The sequence below is a fragment of the Mus musculus genome, chromosome 4 (assembly GCF_000001635.26).
Source record: "Mus musculus strain C57BL/6J chromosome 4, GRCm38.p6 C57BL/6J".
NCBI classification, from domain to species: Eukaryota; Metazoa; Chordata; class Mammalia; order Rodentia; family Muridae; genus Mus; species Mus musculus.
The window spans coordinates 82,823,355-82,850,516 of NC_000070.6; the positions used below are offsets into that span (position 1 = coordinate 82,823,355).

Genomic DNA, 27,162 nt, shown 5'->3' on the forward strand with positions numbered 1-27,162 from the left:
TACTGATCCTCCAACTCATCTCCTCCAAACTGAACCTCCAGGTCTAACCCTCCATCACTGAGTCTCTACCTCCTTCTCTCCATCTTAGAGGCCCCAGCTCTGCCCCTCCATCACAGGGCAGAAAGTCAGCATTTCATCAGCATACGAGGCAGTACTGTGCAACTTGTTTTCCCAGGTTTTGGAAAACTTTCTTCTGACCAAGGAAGTTATCTACTTCTTCTCTGATAATATGGCAATTCTAAATTTTATCTTTGTCCATATACTGAGATATACATTTATCTGACCTATTAATGTGATAAACTTAGCAGGCTAACTTTCTAATGGGAAATCTACCTTGTTCTCCTAGGATAAACTAAGCTTGATTTTGCCTTGGATCAACTAGCTAACACCATGCTTAGCAGTCAGTAAGTCAGCCATCTTTGTCCAGGCTCATTTGACTGTAAGTTTCTCCTCAATGTTCCTTCATAGGTCATATATCCAAGAGACTGTATAGAAATGAACCAGGAAGGCTGAAGTGATCATCCTGTTCACACCTGACAGCCACTCACTGGGTGGCCTGGAGAACATTTGCTTCCGGAAAGATGTTGTTATTCACTGTCTATAAGAGGACTATCAAGGTTTCCCAGTTTTTTAAAAGCTTTGTAGATCAGAAAATTCAAAACACATTAAAGTATACATTCACACTGTTCTGCATAACTAATATAATCCTAAAAACAAGAGTCACCAGAGTGGAAGAGAATTGCTCAGCTGGCAGACTGCACCATTCTCATGTGTGTATACATACTGTTAATTTTCACAGAAAAAAAAAGGTCAAACCTATAGAACAGCAAATACTCTTATATGAAAGAGCATGGCAGGACTGTCTGCTCTACTGCACCCATGTTCAGCAGAGCAATGCCACTAAGGAGGGATACAGAGGAAGAAATCATGGCTGTAACAACTGCTTCAGACACCATACAAACCAATCCTACCTGACAAAACTTTATTTCTCAAAATTTAAACTCACTTGGTAGAGGGAAGAAGAGAAAATACCCAAAATCATCCCTGAGGGCAATGATAGAGGGGAAAAACCAAAAGTATCACTTTACCATGTAACAAGATAAATTCTACAACTATCAGGAAGTTTGCACTCCACAGAGGATAGATAGTCTAATTGTAAGGATGAGGCAGCAGACTAGAGAAGCAATCCCAAGTATATCTCTGCTCACCTGGACCACAGAGCCAAAGCCAGACACTTAATGCAGCTTGAGAAACTATTAGCAGCTTCAACCTGCATCATCTACTGGTACGTGTTTAAACAGATTCAACTGCATTGGAGAATTCCATTAGGAAGTTCACAAACATGGACAGCAGTATTTCTAGCAACACAACCAAGTAAGCCATAGGCACCGAAAGGAAAGGGAATCAAGAAAGGCTGCCTAATGGGAGTATTACTGGGAATAATGTATTTGTCCATCAAAAGAAAAAATACATTATTTTAAGTGAGATGTTATGAATATTTATAGCAAAAGTCACACAGTATATATTAACCATACTTAAAAAAATTGTCTTTCAAATTCTGCCCATATAGCCCTGGATAGTTCACTGGCCTGTATATGTATACTTTAATATTTGTGCACTCTTCTACAGATATACTGTACATGACAACATAAAAAAGAAAATCGTAATCATAAAATTTAGACTATATATTACATATTCTTATATAGACTCTATATTGTAGAGTTTAAAATAGAAACAGAATTATTTAAAACTGACATCCCCATCCCCATGGAGAGCCAGCCTATCACTGAGGGATTTGGCTTGTCTGGTTTTCCAAGAAATGAAATAAATTGGATCATATCCATCTGACATACCTAACATAAAGATTTGAGTTTTCAAAAAAACTAATAACTTCATAATGCAGAGATTAATGCTGATATGAAAATTCATTTTATAGTACAATACATTTTGTTTTAGTCTGAAAATCCTTATAGCTGTAAGATTTATTTACATATTTAAGCCTTTGTTTATTAATTTCAAAATATAGGTGGGTAATTTATAAATTTATTTTCTTCCTACATCCTCTGAAGGAACATAAACTATTTTATCACTACATCTTAATGCAAATTATTATCTAAAGGAAAACTCACTATTACACCTCTCTAGTGACTATCACTGAGGGCCCAGAATCAAACCTTACATTTTGTATATATGTGCATACAACCTGTTATTATAGAGCAAATGTGACCAGTACCTGATTTCCAGGCAGACAGTGAATACTTCATAAAAATTATCACGTTTGCCTTACTATATTTTGGCAATGGAATCTCTAGAAAAGCTGGACCAATTCGTAGGAAAACTAGGCAACATTCCCTTGCTAAAGTCACCACTACCTGAAGCACAACAGTGTCTAACAGAATTAAGGGTGTGGCAACACTCTCCCAGGCCTTAACCATTGAAACTCAGAGAGACTGACTGCCTCAGGAGCAAAGGCTGCGGTGTCTCCCATGTTAAACACTCCTCTATTTAGAACTAGACCACCACAGAAACATACATACATACATACATACATACATACATACATACATACTTTATGTCTCATAAAGAGATACATTCAGCCAACCTATTATCACAGTACCTGCTCAGGGCTTGTTACAAAGTTTCTATGTTCCAGCTGTCAAGACAGAAAAGGAATGCACTGACAGAAAGAACTGGCAATTATTAGATTAGGTGGTTTTTGCCTACCAATCTCTGTAAATGTTACAGAGAGAGACTATTCCTAGCAGTGAAGTCAGTACACATGAACAAAGAAGCTGGATTACCTTGATACTAGCATTGATAGATGATTTTTTCATATTGATCTTAATCCCACACTCTTCTTGGCTATACTTAACAAAAGCTCACTCGCTGATGAGTGGATTTTAGCCCAGAAGCTCAGAATACCCAAGATACAATTCATAAACCACATGAAACTCAAGAAAGGAAGACCATACTGTGGATACTTCTCTCCATCTTGGAAGGGGAGAACAAAACACCCATGGAAGGAGTTACAGAGACAAAGTGTGGACAGAAGAAATGACCATCTAGAGACTGACTCACTCTGGGGACCCACCCCATTTACAACCACCAAACCCAGACACTGTTGTGGATGCCAACAAGTGCTTGCTGACAGAAGCCTGATATAGCTGTCTCCTGAGAGGCTCTGACAGTGCTTCACAAATACAGAGGTGGATGCTCACAGACATCCATTGGACTGAGCACAGGATCCCCAATGAAGGAGCTAGAGAAAGAATCCATGGAGCTGAGGGGGTAGCCAGTACCCCCAGAGCTCCCAGGGACTAAACCACCAACCAAAGAGTACACATGGAGGGACTCATGGCTCCTGGGGGGGAGGGGATAGAGGGAGGGTGTTTTTTGGAGGGGAAATCAGGAAAGGGGATAACATCTGAAATGTAAATAAAGAAAATATCCAATTAAAAAATAAAAAAAGTTAAACATGTATTTCATAAATATTCTCCATTCTTCAGTGAGCATATAAATAAGTGACCTTGTACATGATTAAATAATGACCATTAAGGCCTAAAGTATTTTAACAGCAATAAACAGTGATATACTAATTATCTTTAAGGCTGATTATATAGAAATATTTTTAATTATAATGAGGTTTAGAAATATTCAAAGGTGTCTGCAACCAACTCTTCTGGTCTTTATTAGCTAAATGTCTAGGCACATAATTGTGTGGCACAATTCTATATGACATCAAATCCCTAGCAACACAATTAGCTATCAGCCAGCCGGAATAGCATTAATGTATCTTGCTAGCAGAAAAGTTTGGCTGGCCACTGCACGTTATTTATTCCCTTCTTATGAATATTGGCAGCAAGCCCTTTGTTTAAACTCTCTCTCTTCTCTTCTCCTTCTGTCACCTCTGCTCTCAGATCATTAAGTATAGTTTGTAGGATTTTGCCCTTCAAATAAAAATAACTATAAAAGAATCAATCAGAAGTTAATTTGAATCTACTTCATCTAAAAATAATTTTAAAAGCATAAATTTAGAACTGAAGTAGTATTCCACAAATGATTAGCTGCTAACAAATGATAACCTCTACTTTAACACTACAAATTATTTACTTAAAAATATTTTTCTCTCATAGATAGTAATTACTGTCTGTAATATCTAGTTGCCAGTGGCTATACATTAAAACAATTAGACTACTATGATGTCTTTATAAAACAGAATGAACAGCCTTTATGTTCAATTAAAATATTAAATGCAGGCTGCCTCAATAAAAAAAGATAAAAACATCAATGCATGAATCTATCAACTTGTCATTCTTTGAGGGGCAAATTTTGTGTAACATGTTAGTGTATTTTAAATCTGTACTTAAAAATTTTTAAATGTTAGTATAAATAGCCTAAAAATTCTTCGGGTACACCAAGCATGGTGGCACATCCTATAATCCTTGCACTGGAAGATGGAGACAGGAAGATTGGAAACTTAAGGTCAGCTTGGGCTATATATATATATATAGCAAGTTTGAGGCCAGCTCAGGTGACATGAGACAGACACAGTTCCCTCCCTTCCCCTTTGGAAAAAAAAATTCCTCAGGAAAAAATAGAAGCAATGTTTGCAGGCTGATGCTTGCTATACCAAAAAACACCAGCCCGAATCATCTCTGTCAATGGCTGCTCTGTGAATGAATGAGCTACAGACTGTCTCTGAGACTTAGCCATCATATCAATCTCAGGGACACTCCAAACGTGATGCTTCCCCACATTCCTAGTAATACACAAGTTCAAAATGATCTATCCTATGGTAGAAATTGTAAAATGCAGGACTGATAAGGATTCACGCCTCATACATAACTTAAAACAGTTTATTCTAAATACGGTATCTTCCTCCATATTTAATTAAAAATCTGCAGTTTTGTCTCTTACACTTCAGTTAAACAATAAATGACTAAAATTTGCTGATGAAGCCCTTAAAATAAGTATATAAAACAGTTAAACATAGAAGTTGGTCAATGATTAAAGTTCATTTCCTTCAATATCCACTTAATTTTTTAAATTAGAATAGTAAATTATCCCATAAGCAATAAGTTTTTAAATCTTCCAATAGTTTTTATCTCAATAATTAAAGACATCAGTTTCAAGAGTTTTAAGGAAAACCCAACACTTTACTATCATAAAAAAACAAACAAATTTATGCTTAATACTTTAAAGGTTTCCAAACTTAAAGCTTACACATTTTACTAATTTTCCAAAACTGATTATTTTTAAAAAATGAGCCTGCTACTAAGTTTCTGAAAATTTCTAGACACCTATTTATTATTTTCTTACATTAGTTGAGACCTTCAGATTTTTTTAATTTAAGATTTGTTTATTCATTATCACGTGTATGAAGCTTTTGCCTGCATCCTTGTATCTATGCCACATATGTACCTGGTACCCATGAAGGTCAAAGGAGGGTGTCAGATCCCTCTCAACAGCGGCTGCAGAGAATTGGAAGCCCTTAGGTAGGTGCTGGGAATTGAACCTGGATCCTCTGAAGGAGCAGCAAGTACTCTTAAATACTGAGCCATATATATATCTAGTCCCTGGAATTTTTAAATTACTATTTTCAATGAGAATCGATCATATAAACTGTTTTAAGCTCACAGGCTTTCCTTAACAGAAGATCTGCAATATAAATAAGTTTAAGAAATAAATCCTATTTGGAATTCACAGTAAAAGATAGATAGATAGATAGACAGACAGATTGCCTTACCCATTACACTTTCTATACTTTCCTTCCCTCAACAAAGGACACTTCTGAGTATTTTCCAAAAACTTGACAAGTAGGCAGGAAAGGTCCTATTTTGAAGGTAAAGATTAAGAGACAAGAGATGCAGGGAGTGTAATCCAGTGGTGGAGTGTTTGCCAGCCATGCTTCCCCCAGCACTACAGGGGAAAAAATTTAAGTATGAAATTACTGTAAGAAAAAGAAAAACCTGGGGCCAGGTAACTGCAAAGAAGCTAAAGCTATCTATCTCAGAAAGAAGGAAGGCTTCTAAAAACAGAAAACCAGATTCACAAATAGTTTATCTCCCAGAATTTGAGAATAGCCTGCTTTCTTTCCATTCTTGTTTCCAAGAGGTATTTATAAGCGAGCAGCTTCTCACACACACTGGCAAGTGCCATTCACAGGCAATTCTATTCTCCCAGAGAGTAAACACTTTCATCCTAGAAGCTAACACACACTTAGGAGTTGATAACACTTCCTTCTTTCCCAACCTAGAAGAAAAGCACTCAGCTCTGGCATCTAGGACAGGAGAACGACGCTCTGCTGCCCTCTCTACCTGACAGGGTGTAAGGGAAAAGCAGGCGAAGCCTCTCCCTTCTCTCAGGACAAAAGTGCAGGATCAAAGTCAGTCACAGGCCTGCTGCTCCAGCGAGCCATGCACAGTAACCACTAACTCCCAATGAATCCAGAGACTCTGAGGTCCCTACTGCATATCTCAAGTAGTAACATGGTAGACAAGGCAGGGATGACACTCTCTGGCCAGCTGCACACACAACTCAAGAGTGGCATACAAGTTTTTATTGTTTATAGGAAAAATGGAAGAGTACAAAGAAGGACCTAAAAAATAAATATATGGACTAGAACCACCACTAAGGTCAATGTGATAAGGGGGACTTCCCTACTGAAATTAGTGGTAACTCTTTACAATGTCATCTTCAAAAGAACTTCTATAAAAAGAACAGTAGTTTTCTTGACTTACACTGACTTTTGACTTCTTTCTGCTTTGATAATCTCTACCTCACCATCAAGTCTGTCCAGAGCCCAACAGCACTGAAACCTTAGGGACACATAAGTTTTGAAACTGAACACTCCACAGAACTTTACTTACATAAATGAGAGCATCAACAGCGATTAGAACCACCTGAGAAGAAACTGTTACAAAAAGCATTATTGCCACCAACACCTGTAAGAGATGTCTGAGACTAAGCTTCCTGAGGACACTGTGAAAAGCCAGATGAAGCCAGTCCATGACCAGCTACTGCAAGGCAGTCAACAGCAGCCAACCTAGCAACCCAGTGAGAACTTGAAGGCTGAGATCCCAGAGCAGAGATGCCTCAGGAGGACCTAGCTGTACATTCCGCACTGCTTGTCATCATGACAGGGAGGACACCAGAGGACACCATCCACAAGAGACACCTCAGCTCTTCAGCTGAAACCCTGGAAGGATACAACTGAGGAGTAAGAACAAACTGAAACTAGTCTTTCATAAAACTTAGCAACCAAACATCCTGTAAAACACAAGTGCAGTAAGTATGATCTTCTAAAAAGAATCATTATACTAAGCCCATTCAGTATGAGAAAAACATGTCATCTAACCCAGCTGGGTCAAGAAGAGGATTTTTTTATCCTATATAGAAACAAATAAAAGAGTAAATCAAACATATCAACTTCATCTTCCACAACTGGCCATACAATTTACCCAGTATTCAATAAAAAATCAGGCATATCAGGGTGCAGATTAATATCTGGTATGGGCATCAAAATAGCTTTCATTAAAATGTTCAAGAAGGTACTAGAGAGATGGCTCAGTCGTTAGGAACGTTGGCTGCTCTTGCAGAGAACCTGGGTTTGATTCCCAATACCTCCAGATGGCATACAACCATCCCTACTCCATTTCCAGGGATCCTTCACCTTCTTTCCTCCATGGGCACCCAGACATGCATGGTCAGTCCAAACATTCATGCACATAAAGTAAAATACATAAATCTTTAAAATATTAAGAAATAGTATTTTAAAATGTTCAAAAAATGGCAAAATGCAGAATTTCCCTAGAAAAGTAATCTATGAGAAATAGTATCAATCGTGAATTCAAAAAGTACAAGGTACCACATAACAGAATTAAAAACTCAAGGGAGTAGAAGAGAGAAGCTATCATTAAATCAGAAGAGAGATCAGTAGAAAGTAGATTAAACTGTGGGGTATGCAAAAAGAAAAAAACCCCAAAGACAGGAAGTGCAGAAATCTCACAATACATAATTATATGCTAAAATATGCAAAAAGAGTCACAGCATATTTAAAGTGGAACAGAAATTTTATAACTGAAGAATTTCATCACACAGGTTGAAGAAGTTACACTAAATTTTCAACAGAAAAATGCAAAGAGAACAATACTGGAGCATATTACAGAATTATAGAAAAACAACTAAGCGTGAGAATTTTAAAAATCATAAAAGTGATCATTAAAAAACACATTAAGTTCATGAAATAGACCAACCACTGACTTTACAGTGAAACTATAGAAACCAAAAGACAATGGAAAATATTTTTTAACTGAAAGAAATGTTCATCTATAATCTGCGCTAATCAATAAATTCTTCAAAATTGAAGACATGAAGATACTTTCAGGTTTATAACTCGGATAATTTCTTCCAGGAAAGTTGAAATGAAGTAGTGCATACTACCATTCACTACATCAGACTCATGACAATCGTCCTCGCTGGCAAATGACATGATCTTGGAAAATACATGTTTAAGTTTCCATTTCATCACTTCTAAGATGAAGGTGAGTACAGGAAAAGAACAGGGCAAGCATGGGCTAAAACAGCAATGCCTGCTCCACACTGCTAGGCACAAACAGCAGTGATATACCTATACTAAAGAATCACTTATGCCAAGATATCTTTAATATAGTCAAGATTATCTCATCACTTGATTGACATTTATTAATACTAAGGTATTATTACTATTTTTAAAAGCCTGCATTACTCTTGTCTGAGTTTCCAAAACATAGCTTTGCATATTTTTCCTCAGGATTATTATATAAAACATTCAGTATATATGTAAAAAAACACAGTACATACATGAAAATACATTCTAATACCACTTATAATCAGTTTTTCTACTTTAAAATGTAATTCTTCCTCTAACTGGCATTAATTTACCTAGAGTTCCTATCTTTCATATTATGTGTGTATGCATGTTAATGTGTATGCAGGTCCCCGTGCACGTTGGGTGGTACAGAGGACAACCTCAGGTATCATTGGGAAAGCCATACACCTACTTTGAGGCAGGGTCCCTCACTGGCTGAAGCCTACCAGTTAGGCTAGAGCACTAGTCATAAATCCAGGGCTCCTCCTGTCCGACTCCCAGGCACCGGATTACAAGCAAGTGCCACCACCTGTGAGGAATTTGCTCACTAAGCCATCTCCCCATCTCTCTAACGTTAAAGCAAAATATTCTCATCATTTCAAATGTCTAAATCTTTCATGTAAGTATTATTGTGTCATTCTTATTTGTTATGGGAACTTCTTTTGACTGTCACCAAACCTTCTGTGATACTGTTCAATGGCTTATACTTTTTCATAAAAATAGACTAAAGAAAAATATTCTCTGTTTCTGAGAGTTTTCATGAAACCAAATGTAACGTAAGCTATTTGCCAGTTATTTCTGATTAATATCTCTTTATTTCTCAGTTGTTTTAGCTTTTTGAGATGAGGACTTATGGAACCCAGGCTAGCTTCAAACTTGCTATGTAGCTGAGGCTGACCCTGACCTGCTGATGCTCCTGCAATCTAGGACTCCAGACAAAACCTCCATGCCTGGCTGAATATATTAACTTATTTAGTTTCATTATTCATACCTTTCAGAAAATGAAATAACAAAGCGAGGGCTTAAACAACCTACATGTAATAAAAGAAAGTAAGAATTTGAATCTAGAGTGTGTGCTTTCAAAATGATCTCTTGACTACCATGGTAAACTTCCTATTGACAGGCAGGTACTTAGTATTTTTGAGTTTTGCTAGCCATACACCATGTCACCACCACTCAACTTTGTTGGAGCACAAAAGTAGTCACAGACTATGTGTGTTTGGAAAAATGAGAATAGTTTTTTGTCCCCCAGTAAAACTGATTAACAAAATCTAAATATGGAGGTCTATTAGTCCCCTGGGGCAGAAGCTGCTGACCCCGCCCTGCTCAGAAAGGGGGTCTCTTTTCATGATCTTTTTCTCTCCACTGACACCTCTCAAATCTTCTCTCTCACACTTTGAAAAACTATGACCTCAACCCCACAGAACAATTTTAAAACACTTCTTCTGAGGTTCAATTTTCTCACAGTTTTCTTGGATGATTCACATGTTCTAATTAACACCAATTATGCCACAATTAACCTGAAGCAAGATGAAACCTTTCTAAAGCTCTAATAGAAACAAGCACTGTATTTTCAGTATGAAAATGACAAATACATTTGAAACCTTTTCTGACAGCTGAGACAGGAAGGCTACAAATTCAAGGCTTGTTTTGGCAATAGAGTAAGAAAGAGGAGGTTTAAGATCAACCTGGCCATGTGAGACCCTGTCTGAAAACTAAAGAGTGGGTGAGGGAGACAGTTCAGAGCAAGGCTAGCTCACATGAGGCTCTAGTTTCATTCAGTTATTGGATACAATTTTAATGACATATACCATATTTAATAATCACAATCCAATCACTTTCAAGACACAGCTCCACTGAGGTTTATAACCACACAGAACAGCCAGGTCTCACGACAATCATGCACACCAAAACAACTACACAAAGAACTAAGATTCCCAGCACTTGCACTTCACAGCTTAACCACACACCTATCACCAGGGCGCTTTATATGCAAAGGCATAAGCAGTGTAATTATAAAAGAAACTACCCACCTCCATCAGTTCTCTCTCTCTCTCTCTCTCTCTCTCTCTCTCTCTCTCTCTCTCTCTCTCTCTCACACACACACACACACACACACACACACACACACACGATATTCTTTAAAAATATAACCAAGGCCCAAATTAATTGGAAAAGTAGCATAAATTGTGTTTAATCAGCTCTGTAACTAAAGGTGGTTGGGTAACCGCCCTCCCTTTCTACCTGCAGTACCTCGCTCAATCATTCCACTATCCTCCACTTTCTCCTGTGAATATTAGAGACTCTACAGTGAGAAGGCCATAGTACAGTACTGACAGTCAGGAACCAAAGGCTCTGGAGCTGCTAGCATCATCAACAACATTTAGACAAATCTGAGCATTGCTTAAATGATCTATATCTAAAAATTACAGGTTCCCAACCTGTGAGTCATGACCCCCGCCCCGGGGGGTGGGGTGGGCAAACACTCTTTCCATGAGGGCCACCAAAGACCATCATAAAACACAGATATTTACATTATGATTCATAAGAGTAGCAAAATTACAGTCATGAAGTTGCAACAAAAATCAATTTATACTTGGGGGTCACCACAAGAGAAAATGTATTAAGGATTGTCATTAGGAAGTTGAGAACCGCTGCTCTAGAACATTCTACAAACTCATCTTTCCGCTAGGGAGAGCTGGAAGCAGAAGGCCAGATATGGTGGCACAGGCCTATAATCTCAGCACTCAGGAGAAATGAGCAGGAAGGCAGAGAGTTCACGACTACCTTAGGCCAAGATCTAGGCTTAAAATACAGAAACAAAGAGTCTTCTTCTCAAATGCTAACTATTCTCTGAGAACCTTAAAAATATCACTAATTCCCGCACTCCCGGGCAGACCTAGCATGAGCAACACGCCACAGGCTCCATGCTTTATGCCCTCTTTTGTGGTTATCGTTTGGTGATTTTTGACTTTGGTTTTCGTTGGCCTAGTGTTTTGCTTTTGTTTTTCGAGAGAGAGACAGAGAGACAGGAGAGGAGAGGAAGATGAATTTTGGTGGGAAGAATCTGGGAGAAGTGGAAGGAGAAGAAAGAATATGCAAAATAAATTGTATAAATTTTTTTTAAATAGTAAAATAAATAAATAAACCTGTCTGATTTTATTTTAAAAAGAAAGCCCATGATTTTTATACTTTTCCTTTGTTTTCATTATTTTATATTATTTTTAAACCAAGACTCATATACTGAAAGAGCTCATATTTTGTCTTCTGAAGAAATCTACTCAACACAAATAGTCATAAAGAGACTTGTCTAAAAAGAGCAACAGAGCGCTCTCTCGAGCCCAGTGTCCCGTAAAGCTCACTGGTGTGAGGCTCTCTGCTATCTCGGCCGCACACAGGAACCACCATGTTCACACATACGGCACAGCTGCTCTAACATTAGTGGATATAAACATGTCTTACCAAGTTACGCTTTTTTAGTGGAAGAAAATAATAATAATGGCAGAAAGAAAACATCAGTGCGTAGCAAGTAAGCAGCTCAGTGTAGAAACACAACTGCAGAAAGAGCCAATGGTTGTCTTCACCCACACAATTGTTTATCCTAAAGGGAAAATGAAAAAGAAACAGTGAAGGTTTAGTAAGATGCTCACATCAGGATCATGAAGGTAAGTCTCACCTAAACCTCAACTCCAGCTATTTAAAGATACACATTTTAACATGCCTTCTCCTTTACCAAGGAGGCCAGCTAGAGACTACATTACTCCAGCTCACATTAGCCCGGTGCCCTGTGCCAACTGACACAAGAAGATGCATAGTGGATTAGGTCACTGGCCTGAGGATACTCAGAAGAGACAAAGGCTGGACCCTGCCCTTCCTTGCAGCACTTTAGCAGAGGAGAGCAATTTAAACACTTCAGAGAAAAGCAACTCAGACTTGCTACATGGACAGAACTGAGAGGCTCACCATTTTATTTTTATATGTTTACTTTATGAAATATCTATCCTTGTCTGCTGAAACTAAAAATGTATTCAAAACCACTTACATGTACTATCTGTGAAAACAACAGTAAAGTCTAACTATAATAATGATAATATATAATCATAAATTATCAAGGTCCATTTAAAATGAGTATCCTATTTTACAAAATGGGTATATTTTTAAGGTACCATCTAATTTAAATTTTAATATAAAATTATTTTTCTCAGAATTATATGTTTTCCTTTAAACTAGGACTACACTATCACCAAAGGAGAGAATGCATATATATATACATAGCAAGTTCAATCCGTAGCTTAAATTGTTAAAGATATATTGTTTTACATTATTTTAAAAAAAATCAAAACTAGAACTGAGCTGGAATGCTTGTAGAGGTTTATCTGAGATTACAGAGCACACACTAGGTAAACAGGTCAACTCTAAGCCCTGTAACCTGAAAGAGAGACTCTTAAGAGAAGTGGCTCCCCTAAGCCTCAAACTCTGCTCGGTTGTTGCTATGCATCCTCCTCCCCTCCTCTAGTGCAGAACAACACAGCACAGGTCCTTGCTCGGAAACAGCATCTAACCCTGAAAGGCGAAGAGCCCTTGCTTAGTATGCGGTGCCTGAATTTAAACTATTTAGAAAGAACAGTCAGAGACAAAACAAAGACCAGACGTAGTGATCATCAGATCAGAGCTGAAGCTGAGATGGTTAAAATGTAGCAGTTTGTTAAAGTGTAAGAATCCTCTGCTTCAAATTAATACCATGCACTGTCCTCACTCGGATCTGAGCGGCACTCTGCTAGAAAATTCAATCACAGAAATCCCCAAATCTAGAGCAGGCCACCTTCCTTGCTAACCTCCCACCAATACCCTCAACCAGACACTGAAGCCTAGGAACAGAAATATCTCAACAGTACACTGAAAGTTAAAGACAGCTTCATTTCCTCACCAATGACCTAGTCTTTACCTTAAACAAATATCACTAATACCAACAGACACACTGCCCGGATGATTTTTTTTTTTAATTATAGCACTCTTTTGTAAGGAAGCAGCAGTACCCAGCTATTCCATAAATGCTTATTATATTTTTAGTTGATTAGGAAAAATAATACAAAAAAAAAGTACTATGAGCTTTTAGTGTGAGAATTAACTACCTGAAGATTTCACATAGTATTTTTGATATGCTATTATTGTGACTGGAAATACCACTGAGGTTTAAAAATACGGTACACTTTTTAAACACTGTATGGCATAGTATATAGTATCTTACAGTATATTTAGACAATTAGAAAACCTAAAGTGCTTTTATTTAAAAATGCTAGTCTGTTTTTCTAGTCTCTGGAAATCTATGTAAATAAACAGTTTATAGTTAAAAAAACATTTCAACTAAAAGTTTGTTAATTAACAATGCTATCAAAATGAGTTAAACATAAGGCAAGTGAAATTGACTAGCATCATTAAACAAAGGAAAACTGCCTTCCTTGGCCAACTGCAGGTAAATGGATGTAGGTTAAAGGAGGCTATTATACAGTTAACTTCCTGTATGCATGCATGTATAAATAGATATATATGGACATATATTTATAAAGTTCTATTATACCAATTTAAATATTTAAACAAGATTCAATGTTAAATAAGCAAAATTAAATATAATACCTTGCTCAAAGTTTTTTGTGACAGCTTTGAAATGAAATACAATCGATTCTCAGAGCATTTTTTAGATCTACTTTTTAACAGTATGACTTTAAATATTACAACAGAGCCCCCTATTGACCAAAAATATTGGCAGTTCTACAGAAAGTTAATTAGCACTTACATATATATATATATCCAACATGTACAAAATGTTGCTATCCAACAGAAAACACTCTAAAAGGTATAATGAGTAGAAGAGAGTTATCAGTGAATGTGAAAAGTGTTGTTCTTCTCCTGAGTAAGAAAAGAGGAATCTCAGCAGTGGACATTGCGGCTTTTCTCCCCGACAGGAAAAACAGCTGTGAGGTAAGTGCTTCCACACATCTGACCTTGGGCCAAATACTCTGCCTCCAAGCCTCATTGATATAAGCACCTTAGTCCTTCTGTGGTTGGGTATGTAGTAATTCTGCTCAAAGTTTTTGCTCAAGTGTTTTCTTGGTAGCAGGGATAAGTGAGGGATAGTTTACTCTGGGATTTGCAAGAATCATTTTTATTACAAAAATGTTTAATGGAGTGATTTTAATGTAAGTTTTTCTTAAAGCTGACAGGTTCTCACTGTCTTTTCCTTAGCTAATCCTCCTGCCGCAGCTCTTGAGTGTGGTGACAAGTATCTCCTTACCAAGGACAGTGATGGTCCATCCTCCTGACGCAGTGGCCGCAGCGGCTGCAGTGGTGGGAGCGCTTCGGCCTCATCAGGTTGCACTTGTTGCAGAGCTCCCACAGCTCCCGCTCTGCAGAGAGAGAGCACACACATCCGCTTACGAGGAGGCACACAAGTGAGCGAGGGATGCTCAGACTTACCAACTGCTACTAAATTCCACAGGGTGACATTTCTCTTTTTGCTGAGTCTCCAACATAAGCAAGCACCTTTGCCATAAATACTGCTGCATGTTCTACGTGTTTTATAAATTTCTATCTTAACACTACAAAAATAAGATACCATTGTTTCAAAGTAAGTGACAGAAAGCACAGTTCTAAAAAACATCATGAGAATGTGGTATCTTATAAAACTCTATGCCTAGCCAAAATATTACAAGAATTTTATATAAATCAATTAATTAATTTATACAAGTTATATTATCTAAAAGAACTAAAGAAGAAAGAATACTGAGTCTTAGTTTTAGTAAATAAATAAGCTGAAACCAATCTTATATTTTCCTAGAGCATTTTATTTTTAATAGTAATTAATTTGGGCGTATGTTTTAGACAAAGGCTAGAGGTCAGACTGGGTTTAGAAAGCATCCATCTAACAAAGAAGCAAAGGATAGAAAAATCATTAGTATTTAATGAAAATAAACAGCTGAGTGAGTTTTGGTTTTATGACACAGGGTCTGGATACTATGTTGCCCAGGATGGCTTTGAACTGCCACTAGTCCTGCCACAGCCAACCCCTTGCTAGAATCAGCTCCAGCCTATTACCCAGTTAGCAACTGCCTCTGGGCTATAGGAAAACAGAATGCAATTAAGGGTTTGCAGAAGAGAATAGGTACCTGTTTTCATCATGAATTGTTCATAAAAACTATTAATTCATCTTCCAAGATAAAGTAACTGCTTCCTTATATGAGATACATACTCTTTGCAGTTTCTAAAGTGAAATTTTACCATTCTAAAATGTCAGCCCTTGTGCTTCCACTACTGTCATAGTCTCACAGTAGGTGGACAGACATAGCAGCTGCACAAGGAGTATTACAGTATGGTCCTTGCACACAGTGGTGGTACTAAAGGAGTGTACAAATACGAAAGTCAGGTTTTTCAAAAACATTCTAAATCTTTTAAAAAGAAGATGTCAATAATGTTGTTTTCTGGGGAAAAAAAAATCCCCTTTTAAAAGCCTACCACTTTAGTCACTTGAGTCTAATGGCTATAGATCAGCATACTCCAATCTTACACAGGAAAATGTGAGGAAAATGTTCTGCTGGAGATATTTTGAAGGAAACTGGTAAGTAAAAATAAAATCTGTATCAAATTAACTGTCGTTTAAAACATCATCTCTTATAGTTCCTTTTATAATGGAAACATATCATGAGAGAAACAATATTGGAATCCAGTTTAAACACCTCACCAGCCTTACTACTACAAGCAAGATGGAAACTGAATAATAGCACCAACACAGCATCATTTTGGTGAATTAGCATGTAGCAGCCCAGAGATAATCAATGCTTTATTCCATGCCTAACATCCTGTATCTTAAGGAAAGAGAATGCCTAGAACACCGGGTTACAGAGAAGGAGCCTCTAACTCTGTGGTGCGAACAGGGCTTTTACCTTGTCACACTTGTAACCTTTCACCAGAGAAGTTTCACATGATCCCAGCTATCCAGGTAAGTAAGTCTACAAATCAAACATTATTGATGAACCATAAATTGTTTTAGAACAATGATTTACACATGATTTTGACATTTAAAGAACTTCATACCATAATACTTGTGCTTATTTGTTTTTACATAAAGAAATCTTTGATGAATATTTGATAATGCAAAAGAGAAAGCTTTTAAATGTTTTGCAGAGTTGATTAATGTCTTGATCTTAAATTTTCAGGGCTGAAAACAGAGGCGCATAAATACAAAGGACAAACTAGCAGCAAGACATTACAGCCATTTCAGGAATTATTGAAAATTCTGCCATAATGCTGAGGTAAACAACATCTAACAAGTTTTAAAATAAAACCCCAGTCAGAAGTTCAAGCCAAAAAAAAGTTTTTTTTTTTTTCTTGAGACACATCTTGATATATAACTCTGGCTTGCCCAAAACTCACTATGCAGACCAGGCTGGTCTGAAACTCACTCTGCAGACCAGGCTGGCCTTGAATTTATGGCTGGTGCCTCTGCTTCTGCTTCCTGCATGCTAGGATTACAGACAGGTACCATCTCACCCAGCTCTTCAAACAGCAATGCTTACAATCCAACATTCCAGTAAGAGAAATATGGTAGAAGAATATTAAGTCCTTGTTTTCTTTATTGTTTCCTCATAGAAGACTTTAAGAAGAAAACTTTGGGCTGGAGAGATGGCTCAGCGGTTAAGAGCACTGGCTGCTCTTCTGAAGGTCCTGAGTTCAAATCCCAGCAACCACATGGTGGCTCACAACCATCTGTAAAGAAATCTGATGTCCTCTTCTTGTGCATCTGAAGACAGCTACAGTGCACTTAGATATAATAATAAATAAATCTTAAAAAAAAAGAAGAAAACTTTGTATGTACAATTTAAAAAAACCTAAAATTCATACATATAATAACATGTCATGATTATGAGTTATGAGCCTGGGTGTTTCAGGTAGCATTTATAACACACACACACGCACATGCACGCACGCGCACACACACACACACGCACACACACATACATGGAGGCACTGCATTTAGAACTCAGTGAGGTCACCCACAGCTCAGTAGAGGCAGTTGCTACAGAGATGCAGATTCATCATTCATTTGATTTAGAATTAAATTTTGCATTTCAGAAATCTTTTACTGTAGCTTAAGTTTTCATGACCCCCACATTCAGTTGCAGGACCCACAGTTTAAGATGCTGGGGCCCAAGTGAGTAGTTTAGCAAACTCCAGCATGCAGGGCAGTCAAGTCTACCCCAGATCTGTAACCTAAGAACTGTGACGCAGTATTACAAAGCAAAACCTTCTAAGTGTTAAAAAGAATCCTCTTGTTCTGTCAGTAGTGGGGAGAGTGTCCTAACGCAGACTGGAGAGATGGCCACAGAGTGAACGAGATACTCTCTTCTTTTCTCTTCTTTGTTTTGGTGGTAGCACAATCCTTAAATTCCAGCACTAGGACACAGAGGCAGGGTCTCTGAGTTCAAGGCCAGCCTGGTCTATAGAACAAGTTTCAGGATAACCAGAGCTATACATACATTATAATAACAATAATAATAATAATAGTGAAGAGGAGGAGGAGGGAAGGAAGGAAAGAAAGAAGGAAGGAAGGAAGGAATGAACAAATGCATGAACCAGGCTTCTGGAAGAGTTTGAAAGAACAACGTAGCGAAGCCTGTAACTCTGTAAGCAGAGCCTTATGGACAATTCTGGAGAGGGCTGTGTAGAAAATGACATCCGGGAGGTAAAGACTGATGGAGGTAAGGAAGCCTTCCCATATCCTGTCATCTGGACCATGAGGTACTTTCAATGTGCACTAAATGAATCTTTTCTTTATAAAATTTGTCTTCCTCGGGTATTTGTCATTATAATGACAAAACTTAGTAATATGTTTGTTTTTCTCTTCTAAATTTTTAACATCTAGCAACTTGTGTGACAATTTCACAACAGCTGAATCATGGCTACTCCCTTTAGACCGTCTTTTATTGACAGGCAGTATCAGGAACCTATAGGTATTTGAGTGTTTGACCACTGCAGTGTTCCTCAGAAACAGGTCTGGAATTAGAAAAGGCCATTTCTTTGCTGTGCAGCTACTGCACCCGAGTGCTGGAGCAGCAGCACGTGGACGGGACAGACACAGCTTTCAGCTGTACTGCCCGGGAGGAAGAGGGAGTCTTCCAAACCAGAGTACCCTCTCTCTGCTCTCGCTCCAGAACGGACACATTAAGTGCCAAGAGACTGGGTTATGGCTGCAGCGAGGGAACTGAGCTACGTGGTAAACGCAGCGCCACAGCTACACAAACAGCACTGTGACGCTCCCATTCCATCTTTAAGTCTGTGAGCCTAGTCAGGCCCTGAATGACAAGTCTCAAAAGCCAAGACTTAGTCTTTCTGGAGGGCTCTGTCTGGTGACTTGTCAATTGCATTTCAAATGGAGTTACTACTTTGGTTCCAAAACTCTGCTTCACACTGCAACCACAGGGGATCTTTCAGGAAACTCACACCTGTGTCTGTGCCCAGGTGTTACGATTTAACTGGCATAAGTTGTAACCTGAACACTGAGATTTTTTTAAAGCTTCCAGAAAAATTGAAAGTAAAATTTAGAAGCCACTAAATTATTATAGAAAATACTCTAGCTCTAAAACGTACTACAAAAACATATAGAAAAATACAGAACTCTCAAAGCTAATACAGAAATGCCCCTCAACAGAGGAATGGATTCAGAAAATGTGGTACATTTACACAATGGAGTACTACTCAGCTATTAAAAAGAATGAATTTATGAAATTCCTAGGTAAATGGATGGACCTGGAGGGCACCATCCTGAGTGAGGTAACCCAATCACAAAAGAACTCACACAATATGTACTCACTGGTAAGTAGATATTAGCCCACAAACTTAGAATACCCAAGATATAAGATACAATTTCATAAACAAATGAAACTGAAGAAGAATGAAGACCAAAGTGTGGACACTTTGCCCCTTCTTAGAATTGGGAACAAAGCACCCATGGAAGGAGTTACAGAGACAAAGTTTGGAGCTGAGACGAAAGGCTGGACCATCTAGAGACTGCCATATCCAGGGATCCACCCCATAATCAGCTTCCAAATGCTGACACCATTGCATACACTAGCAAGATTTTGCTGAAAGGACCCAGGTATAGCTGTCTCTTGTGAGACTATGCCGGGGCCTAGCAAACACAGAAGTGGATGCTCACAGTCAGCTATTGGATGGGTCACACGGCCCCCAATGGAGGAGCTAGAGAAAGTACCCAAGGAGCTAAAGGGATCTGCAACCCTATAGGTGGAACAACATTATGAACTAACCAGTACCCCGGAGCTCTTGACTCTAGCTGCATATATATCAAAAGATGGCCTAGTCGGCCATCACTGGAAAGAGAGGCCCATTGGACACACAAAATTTATATGCCCCAGTACAGGGGAATGCCAGGGCCAAGAAGTGGGAGTGGGTGGGTAGGGGAGCGTGTGGGGGACTTTTGGGATAGCACTGGAAATGTAAATGAAATAAATACCTAATTAAAAAAAAAAAGAAATAATCAAAGAGCTGAAGAGAGATAAAAGGTGAGCTCCTATTGTATCTGGTATATAACAAAATAAACAATCCACTTTTCATGGTTTCTGTCAAAAGAATAAAAAATTATCTTCAATTGATATCAAAAACACAGGTTTTCAATTTTTCATTAAGTTGTTAGAACCTTCAGAAAAGTAAAAACTTGTGTTTATAACACTGAAACTATTTGTTGTAAGCAAGTTATAAATGTCACAAGGTGACAATCCTGTTCTGAGTAGAGCACAGTCTCTCAGGTGATTCTGTGTCATTCAACAATACTGACTTGTTGTCAGTGGCAGCAGACTCTTCTGGAGACTGGAGATGCAACCCCACACACACACACACAGAGGTAAAGTAACCCACATGTTCAGAATGGGCGTGGGTCTAAAAGGAATGAAAAGAGCAGGCACAGAATGGAGGAGGGGAGTGCTTGCAACTGAAAACGGACATGTGAGCAGAGACTTGAGAGTGACTTACATAAAGCATATTTTGGAGGTAATGTGTCAATAAATATCATTTCAACATCAGAAAAGTGGATGAACCTAAAAGGCACCATACCTGCATGTGGGATCTTGGGATTTTCAGGGAGTCTTCCAGGATCAGTTAAGGAGGCCCTCACTAAGGCAACCAGGCAAAATATGGAAATGCCATAGAATACTGTAATATGAAATTAAACATTGAAGTTAGTCATTTTTCATTTAAAATTCTTATCAACAAGCTAAAAATTTTAAAAATGCATTTTAGTCAACATCTATCAGGATAACTTTACCAATAGACTATATGTAAAAACAAAATGTAGATTTATTTTACTATTTCAAATAGTCCTGCCAAGATGACGTCTACACTAAATGTATCAATTTAAAATATGATTTTCTAAAATAACTGACAAATATAATAAATGAGATTCTTTCATACAGTAACTCGAGTAGTGATGAATAAACAAGTAGATTCATTTAAAAGGATCAAAACAGCATTTTAAAAATTCTACATTTAACCTTTCAGCAACTCTATCTTCAAAATTATTCTAAATTAGTGATACTCAATTGCCTCTTTCAAGGAATCTTAAGAGATGTACTTTAAAAGTGTAGAATTAAAACCTTTTGAATGTTAAAGTAACCATAAAAATAATATTAACAATTGAGATTTAGTCACCATGCTTTAAATTAATAACATAGGAAAAATAATAAACACATCCTCTAATTCTCTGTTGCTCAAAAGAATAGACATTTTATAGGAGAATAAAAACCAACAAATTGAACACATAAAAAGAAAACAGTGCTCACTGATGTGTACCTGACTGCAAGGACTGTCTGTTTGTCTGATGTACATCTTACTATGGAGCTCAGGCTGGCCTAGAAGTCACCATTTTCCTGCTTCAGTCTTCTGAGTGCTAGGACTACAGGGCAACTACAGGACCACACCTCACAATATGTATGGCAGGGATTATATTTCTTATAGCTGCTATGAGATCAAAATAAGGAAGGACACGAGAGCTGTAAACACTGCAGATATGGGGTTGTGAGCTGCATTGGACAGGGTGGAAACTAGAGAGCTTAGAGTCAGGGATTTCTACCTTTCCTTTCCTCCCCTCTCCCCTCCCTTCTTAGGTTAAGGAGCAGAGGGAGGAAAGAAAAGCAAAACTAGAGAAATAGACAAATAGAGATAAGATATTAAATTTACTCTTAAACAAAGCATTGTATAGCCATAATCTTACATTGGTAGAAACCCTTATATTGATGCAAAATTGAAGTTTTAATTTCTTACACTGCAACAGAATTTATGTATATTTATATAGGTTTAAGGTTTTCATTGATATAAATGTTTATACATTGGTACAAAGTTTGAAATTAATATTGTTACTCTTAGATAGGCATTGTGCCCATGCAACTCATTTAAGAACACAAGGCCTTGACCCAGTCCTTCTATAGCTGCTATTACAAACTGTTTAGGATGATTAAGTAACACAAGTTAAGGGCCAGATAGTAAACTCTGGTTATATTGGATTCTGATTTAATTATAATAAAGTAATTTCAATATTATTCAAATAGAAATAGCTAAGAGTAGTTAAGGATTAATAGTTCAGATATACTTAGATAGTCTTCAAAAACATCAGAAATCCACAAAATAGGACATTTAAGGTTATTTCATTACTAAAGATTATTTGACTACAAGCCAGGTCTGCTCCTAACAGCACTCCCTTCATGGTTCAAAGAAGATACTGAGCAACAAACCTCCATATGGAGTTGCTCCAGTTGTGGCAAGGTAGCCACCGGGTAAGACTTGCCCTATCCATCCACAGATTTAAAAAAAATACTGTCCAGGAAAGGATATAAAATGTGGGATAGTCAACAGCGTGGCTCTGCCACAACAGAGTAAGTTAGTCCTTCATAGTTCCTGGTTCATTTAAGGTCTGTCAGATGATCCTGGGCCAGAAGGCTGAAGACTGATGCTCCAATGTTTTGAGGAATTAGGGATTGTTCAGGTAGTCATTTGTCTCTGCAAATTTGGTTAAGTTAAATTTGGAAGCTATGTTTTTGTGGGTCCTATATTCAGGTAATATTTAATTCATTCTCAAATTTCTGACAGGGTTGAAAACTAGTTATAGTCTCATAAACAATTTGTTTAGCATTGAGGAAGATGATATAGATTTGAAAGAATGGTTTTCAGATGGCAATGTAAGTTAAAATCAGAACATAATTCAGGTATAGAACTGTAGAGTTTATCTAAATTGACATTTTTAATTTTTTTTTTTTTTTTGAGACAGGGTTTCTCTGTGTAGCCCTGGCTGTCCTGAAACTCACTCTGTAGACCAGGCTGGCCTCGAACTCAGAAATCCGCCTGCCTCTGCCTCCCAAGTGCTGGGATTAAAGGCGTACGCCACCACTACCCAGCCTGGTATATCATATTTTATATTTATATTTGTTATGGTTGTACTCAATTTATATCGGGGGTGGGGGGAGAAGGAGCCTTTTTATTGGACCAAAAGGGAGAAATGTGGATTGCACTAGTACTGTTTGTATTCTGATGTTAATTCTGCATCCTCAAGAGAAGCTGTCCACAACTACGATCATGTATTCAGGTGATCTCATGTGAACCTTCTCCCCATTCGAACTGGTCAAATAAAGGCTAGAGCCTGTGATTGGGAAATGAAAAGGAAAGGTGGGACTGGAGATCTTAGAGAGTCGGGGCAGAAGGAGAGAGGATAAAGGAAGAGGAGGTGGAAGCCGATCTGGAGCAGAACCACATGGCCTGGAGAAGCTGCAAGTAGCAAGGGGTTTGATAGCTGGGGAATAAACTAATAAAGTGCTAGCTATCTGCCCAATCTAGGCATATAGCTTATAAATATAATAAATATAAACAGGGCTGTGTGTTTTTAATATGGGCTTATTGGGTTAGGAAATTACGGCACCGATGTATCATTGTGATCCGACTGTCAGGAACATAAGCAAGCCATAATCTCTGGGCTGCAGCAGATAATAATGATCCAGGAAATCCAGTGGCATCACACTCGGGTCATCTTCAGGATCATGAAATTCTCATCTCCCAGTAATATAGCCCATCCCCTTCCTTATATTATAATGCCTCCACCTTCAAGCCAGCACAGGGATGCTGGGGTCCCAGGCATGCAGAAGAAATGCAGAAAGATGGCAAGTCTGAGGCCACCCTGGGCTACAGAGAGAAGCCTTGTCCCAAAATAGTAATCAATCAATCAATCAATCAATAACCTCCCATGTTTACAATTAAATACAAATCCTATTGTCAGGCTTTTCTCCTGACAAAATGGTCTTCATATACTTTTCAGAATGAAATAAATATAGAGTTAGTATCCTATCTCTCCAAGTACAAAAAGCTATTGTTTTGTACAACTTTAACCTTAAAGGTTTAGTAGTGCTACGGAAATAGCATAGCCAAAGGAAGTCAGGAAGACGCTGTACTTCAAAACATTCACAATGAAAAAAAAAAAACTTCACAGAAGGTAATAATACTTAGAACTTACTTATTATTAAAATGCCAGGAATATGTCCTTCTTCATAGTGAGGAAAGAGGACAATTTTGGGAATTATAACAATATTGTATAACCAGACAAAGACAATCAAGCCCATGCAGCACCAACCATGCGGGTCAACAACAAAGTGAATCCGAAGACCCATTCTGCAGTCCTGTACCCGCCTGCCGCCCACAGGCAAGACAATCCTGGGGAGAAAAGCAAGAGTTACTAACACGGAAAAATTACTCAGTGAAAAGCTATATCTCTGGAAACTTCATGATATTTGCTGAGTTTCCTGTGCATATTTGAGTTTTGTCTCAATACGTACTTAGCAAAACAAATACAAAATTTACTTAAATCTTCAAACAATTTAATTCTAATTGTTCAAAATAAATCGCAAAAATAGTTGTTTATCCTTATCTATAAATTTCATGTATAGACACAAAAGAAATGAATGAGTATGTCCACCAAAAAACATGTGCAAAAGTCTTAGCACTTTAACCAGGAGGCTAACATCACAGGCTCTAATTCTGGTTATCTTGGGGTATATTCTAGCTGGAAATAAATTTGATCAAAACTTCTAAAGGACCAAAAATTTTAAACCTTGATCTGGGTGGTACTTTGTGGGTATACACAAATTTAAACATAAAGATTGTATATGTACTTAAAACCACAATGAAATACTTTTTAAATCATTTTGAAAGACTAAAATTAAGTGAAAATTACAAGTAACTAAAATCTGTGGGATGAAGCCCAACTAATTTGCTTACTGTCAACTCAAGCAGACTCTTGCTTACGTGGGACTATCATTCAGCTGAGAGTTCACAGTCAGCAACACATCCCTGAATGAGAAAGTCTCCAAGTGAGCTGAGATTTCATTCAGAAGTCATTCCATCAAGTGACCTAAAAATATCCATACTGTAGTAGGTATACCTTACTAGGCTTAAACAACTACTTACTCTACATGGTCTAGGGGCATCTCTGACACAAACTATAATGGTATAATACTTAATTAGGTCAGTCATTTTCAAACTTGCAACAAACTAGAATCAACTAGGGAACTTTAAAAAAAAAAAAAAGACAGATTCCCAGACCCCATTCCACGTCCCCTGAATTCCTCACAAGACTCAGAAACAGGTGCATCACCCAGATGAATGCTGGCTCAGAAGAACTAACCACTGCCTTCACTACGTAGTCAGTGGTACAGTAGTGAGTGCAGTTAACTCTAATAAGAGTCACTTCCTAGACACTGTAAGAACAACTATTAATAAGGCACGGCCTTTGCTTAAATAAACCAAGTGCATTTGGAAAATGTCATTTAAAAAGGGTTTAATTTACAATGGTAAGTTCCAGATCTGTGACAAGTTGTCAGTAATTGCACAGAAGAGGGGCCTAGTGATTCCAGCGGGGCTTCCAGGAACAGAAACAAACTGAGCTCAGTCTTGAAAGAGTAAAGGTTATCTACGACAAAACACAGCAACAGTACAGCAACAGGAGGCCAGAGCAGGGTGACTAAGCTAAGTGTCACAGGAAGTGCCACAATCTGCCATCAGAAGTCATAAACCCCCCATGGACTGACTCAGAAATAAGGACAGGGCTCTATCATGAGGAAAACATGTCATTTAGAGTACTTGAACTTCATTTAGTAGCACAAGAAAGCTACTAAGGTGGGGTTTAAATGAAATCTGTACTTTAAATAAATTATTAACCCTCTCCTGTGGAGAATAAAATTAGAGACAAACTAGTTAGATTGAAAGAAAACAAAAGTCAGAACTAACTTTAGAGAAGGGACCTAGTAAAGTAAAACCCAGTCAGTGAGCCTTACTCATTGCTTCCCTGCTGAGAGTGAAAAAAAGGTGAGGATGACTCCCAGATCTGCAGCAGATCTGACAGCCTACTTCATTCTAGGAATAATTGGGCTCCCACCGAAGGGCCTTGCTGGTGCTCAGCAGGGCCAGAGGCTACCAAAGCAAAGATTATAGGCCACTTAAGTTCAAAAGAATACCTCTCCTCTCATCCTTACAAACTCCCAACTCTTGAAGCAACAGAAAGAAAAAAGAAGAAGATCACAGCACTAAGCAACAGTAGACTACTTGGCAGGATCACTCCAGCGAGACTACATCAATCCCCAGTAGGACCAAAAACATAAATTATTTTAAATGTGTATTTTTAATTTAAAAGGTACTAGTTTCCCCTTGAAAAACTGATAAGAACTCAAATGCAATATACCCCCAATTTAAATGAAATAAAGTCCAAATCAGTGTTTTTATAAGAATTCTAAAATAGGAATAGAGCCAGATCTTTTAAAAAGTTGGACTTCATTATCTCTTAGGAATATAAAAGGGAGCATTAAAGTAAAGAAAACCAGACAGAGTAAAGCATATTGTGTCACTTGCTAGGAATCATTATTCTAAAACTAAAGGAGCACAGATACCTGCATGGCTAAAAAGAGAATCACTGCAAAGTGTAATTTGGGAGGGTGGGAAGTTAGGAAAGGACTTTGCTATGTAGCCCAGGCTGGCCTGAGATTTACTGTTAATATTTTACAGCCTTGCTAAACTATCCAGAGATACAAGAAAAGACAGAGGCTCTGCTTCCCAACACAACACACCCAACAGTATGAACTTCATTTACCCTTCTGGCTTTCAATGCTTCAATTCCATACAAGACTAAAAACTAAGTTCGCATGCAACAATACTTCTGTGGCTTATTCCTAACATTAACATTAGAAACATATATAAATCTGTAAGGTAGGAAAATCATCAAGTATTCATCTTTTGAATCTGTTTTTAATTCCATTAGTTTTGAAATAACAATTTTTTCTTATTATGAAAAGATCAATCCCTCACAGCAGAAAGTTCCACACAGTGACCAAATCATTTAAGATGGGTCTGTTCCCTGAATGAAAACATATGTAGGCAGCAAACTCTAAAACACCACCATTCCCAAGAAGACTGAGCCCAGAGAAATTAAACAAGGAACA

General features: G+C 37.8%; 1 protein-coding gene across 8 annotated transcripts in view; it reads right to left on the minus strand.

Annotated features, from left to right (window-relative positions):
* Nucleotides 1-27,162, minus strand: part of Zdhhc21 (zinc finger, DHHC domain containing 21) — a 61,160-nt gene that overhangs the window by 24,617 nt on the left and 9,381 nt on the right. For 4 of the 8 annotated variants that reach the window (XM_011250094.3, NM_026647.4, XM_006538216.3 and 1 more), the window contains 4 exons: nucleotides 24,189-24,385; nucleotides 20,750-20,848; nucleotides 14,922-15,033; nucleotides 12,092-12,230 (listed from right to left, as the gene is read on the minus strand). In XM_011250094.3, the coding sequence (XP_011248396.1) occupies nucleotides 12,092-12,230; nucleotides 14,922-15,033; nucleotides 20,750-20,848; nucleotides 24,189-24,342 (504 nt within the window). In that variant the 5' untranslated portion in view covers nucleotides 24,343-24,385. Of the gene's footprint in view, nucleotides 1-12,091; nucleotides 12,231-14,921; nucleotides 15,034-20,749; nucleotides 20,849-24,188; nucleotides 24,386-24,949; nucleotides 27,147-27,162 lie in introns of those variants that run through there. The other 4 variants (NR_149737.1, XM_011250097.3, XM_017320373.2 and 1 more) reach the window with 3 other exon arrangements.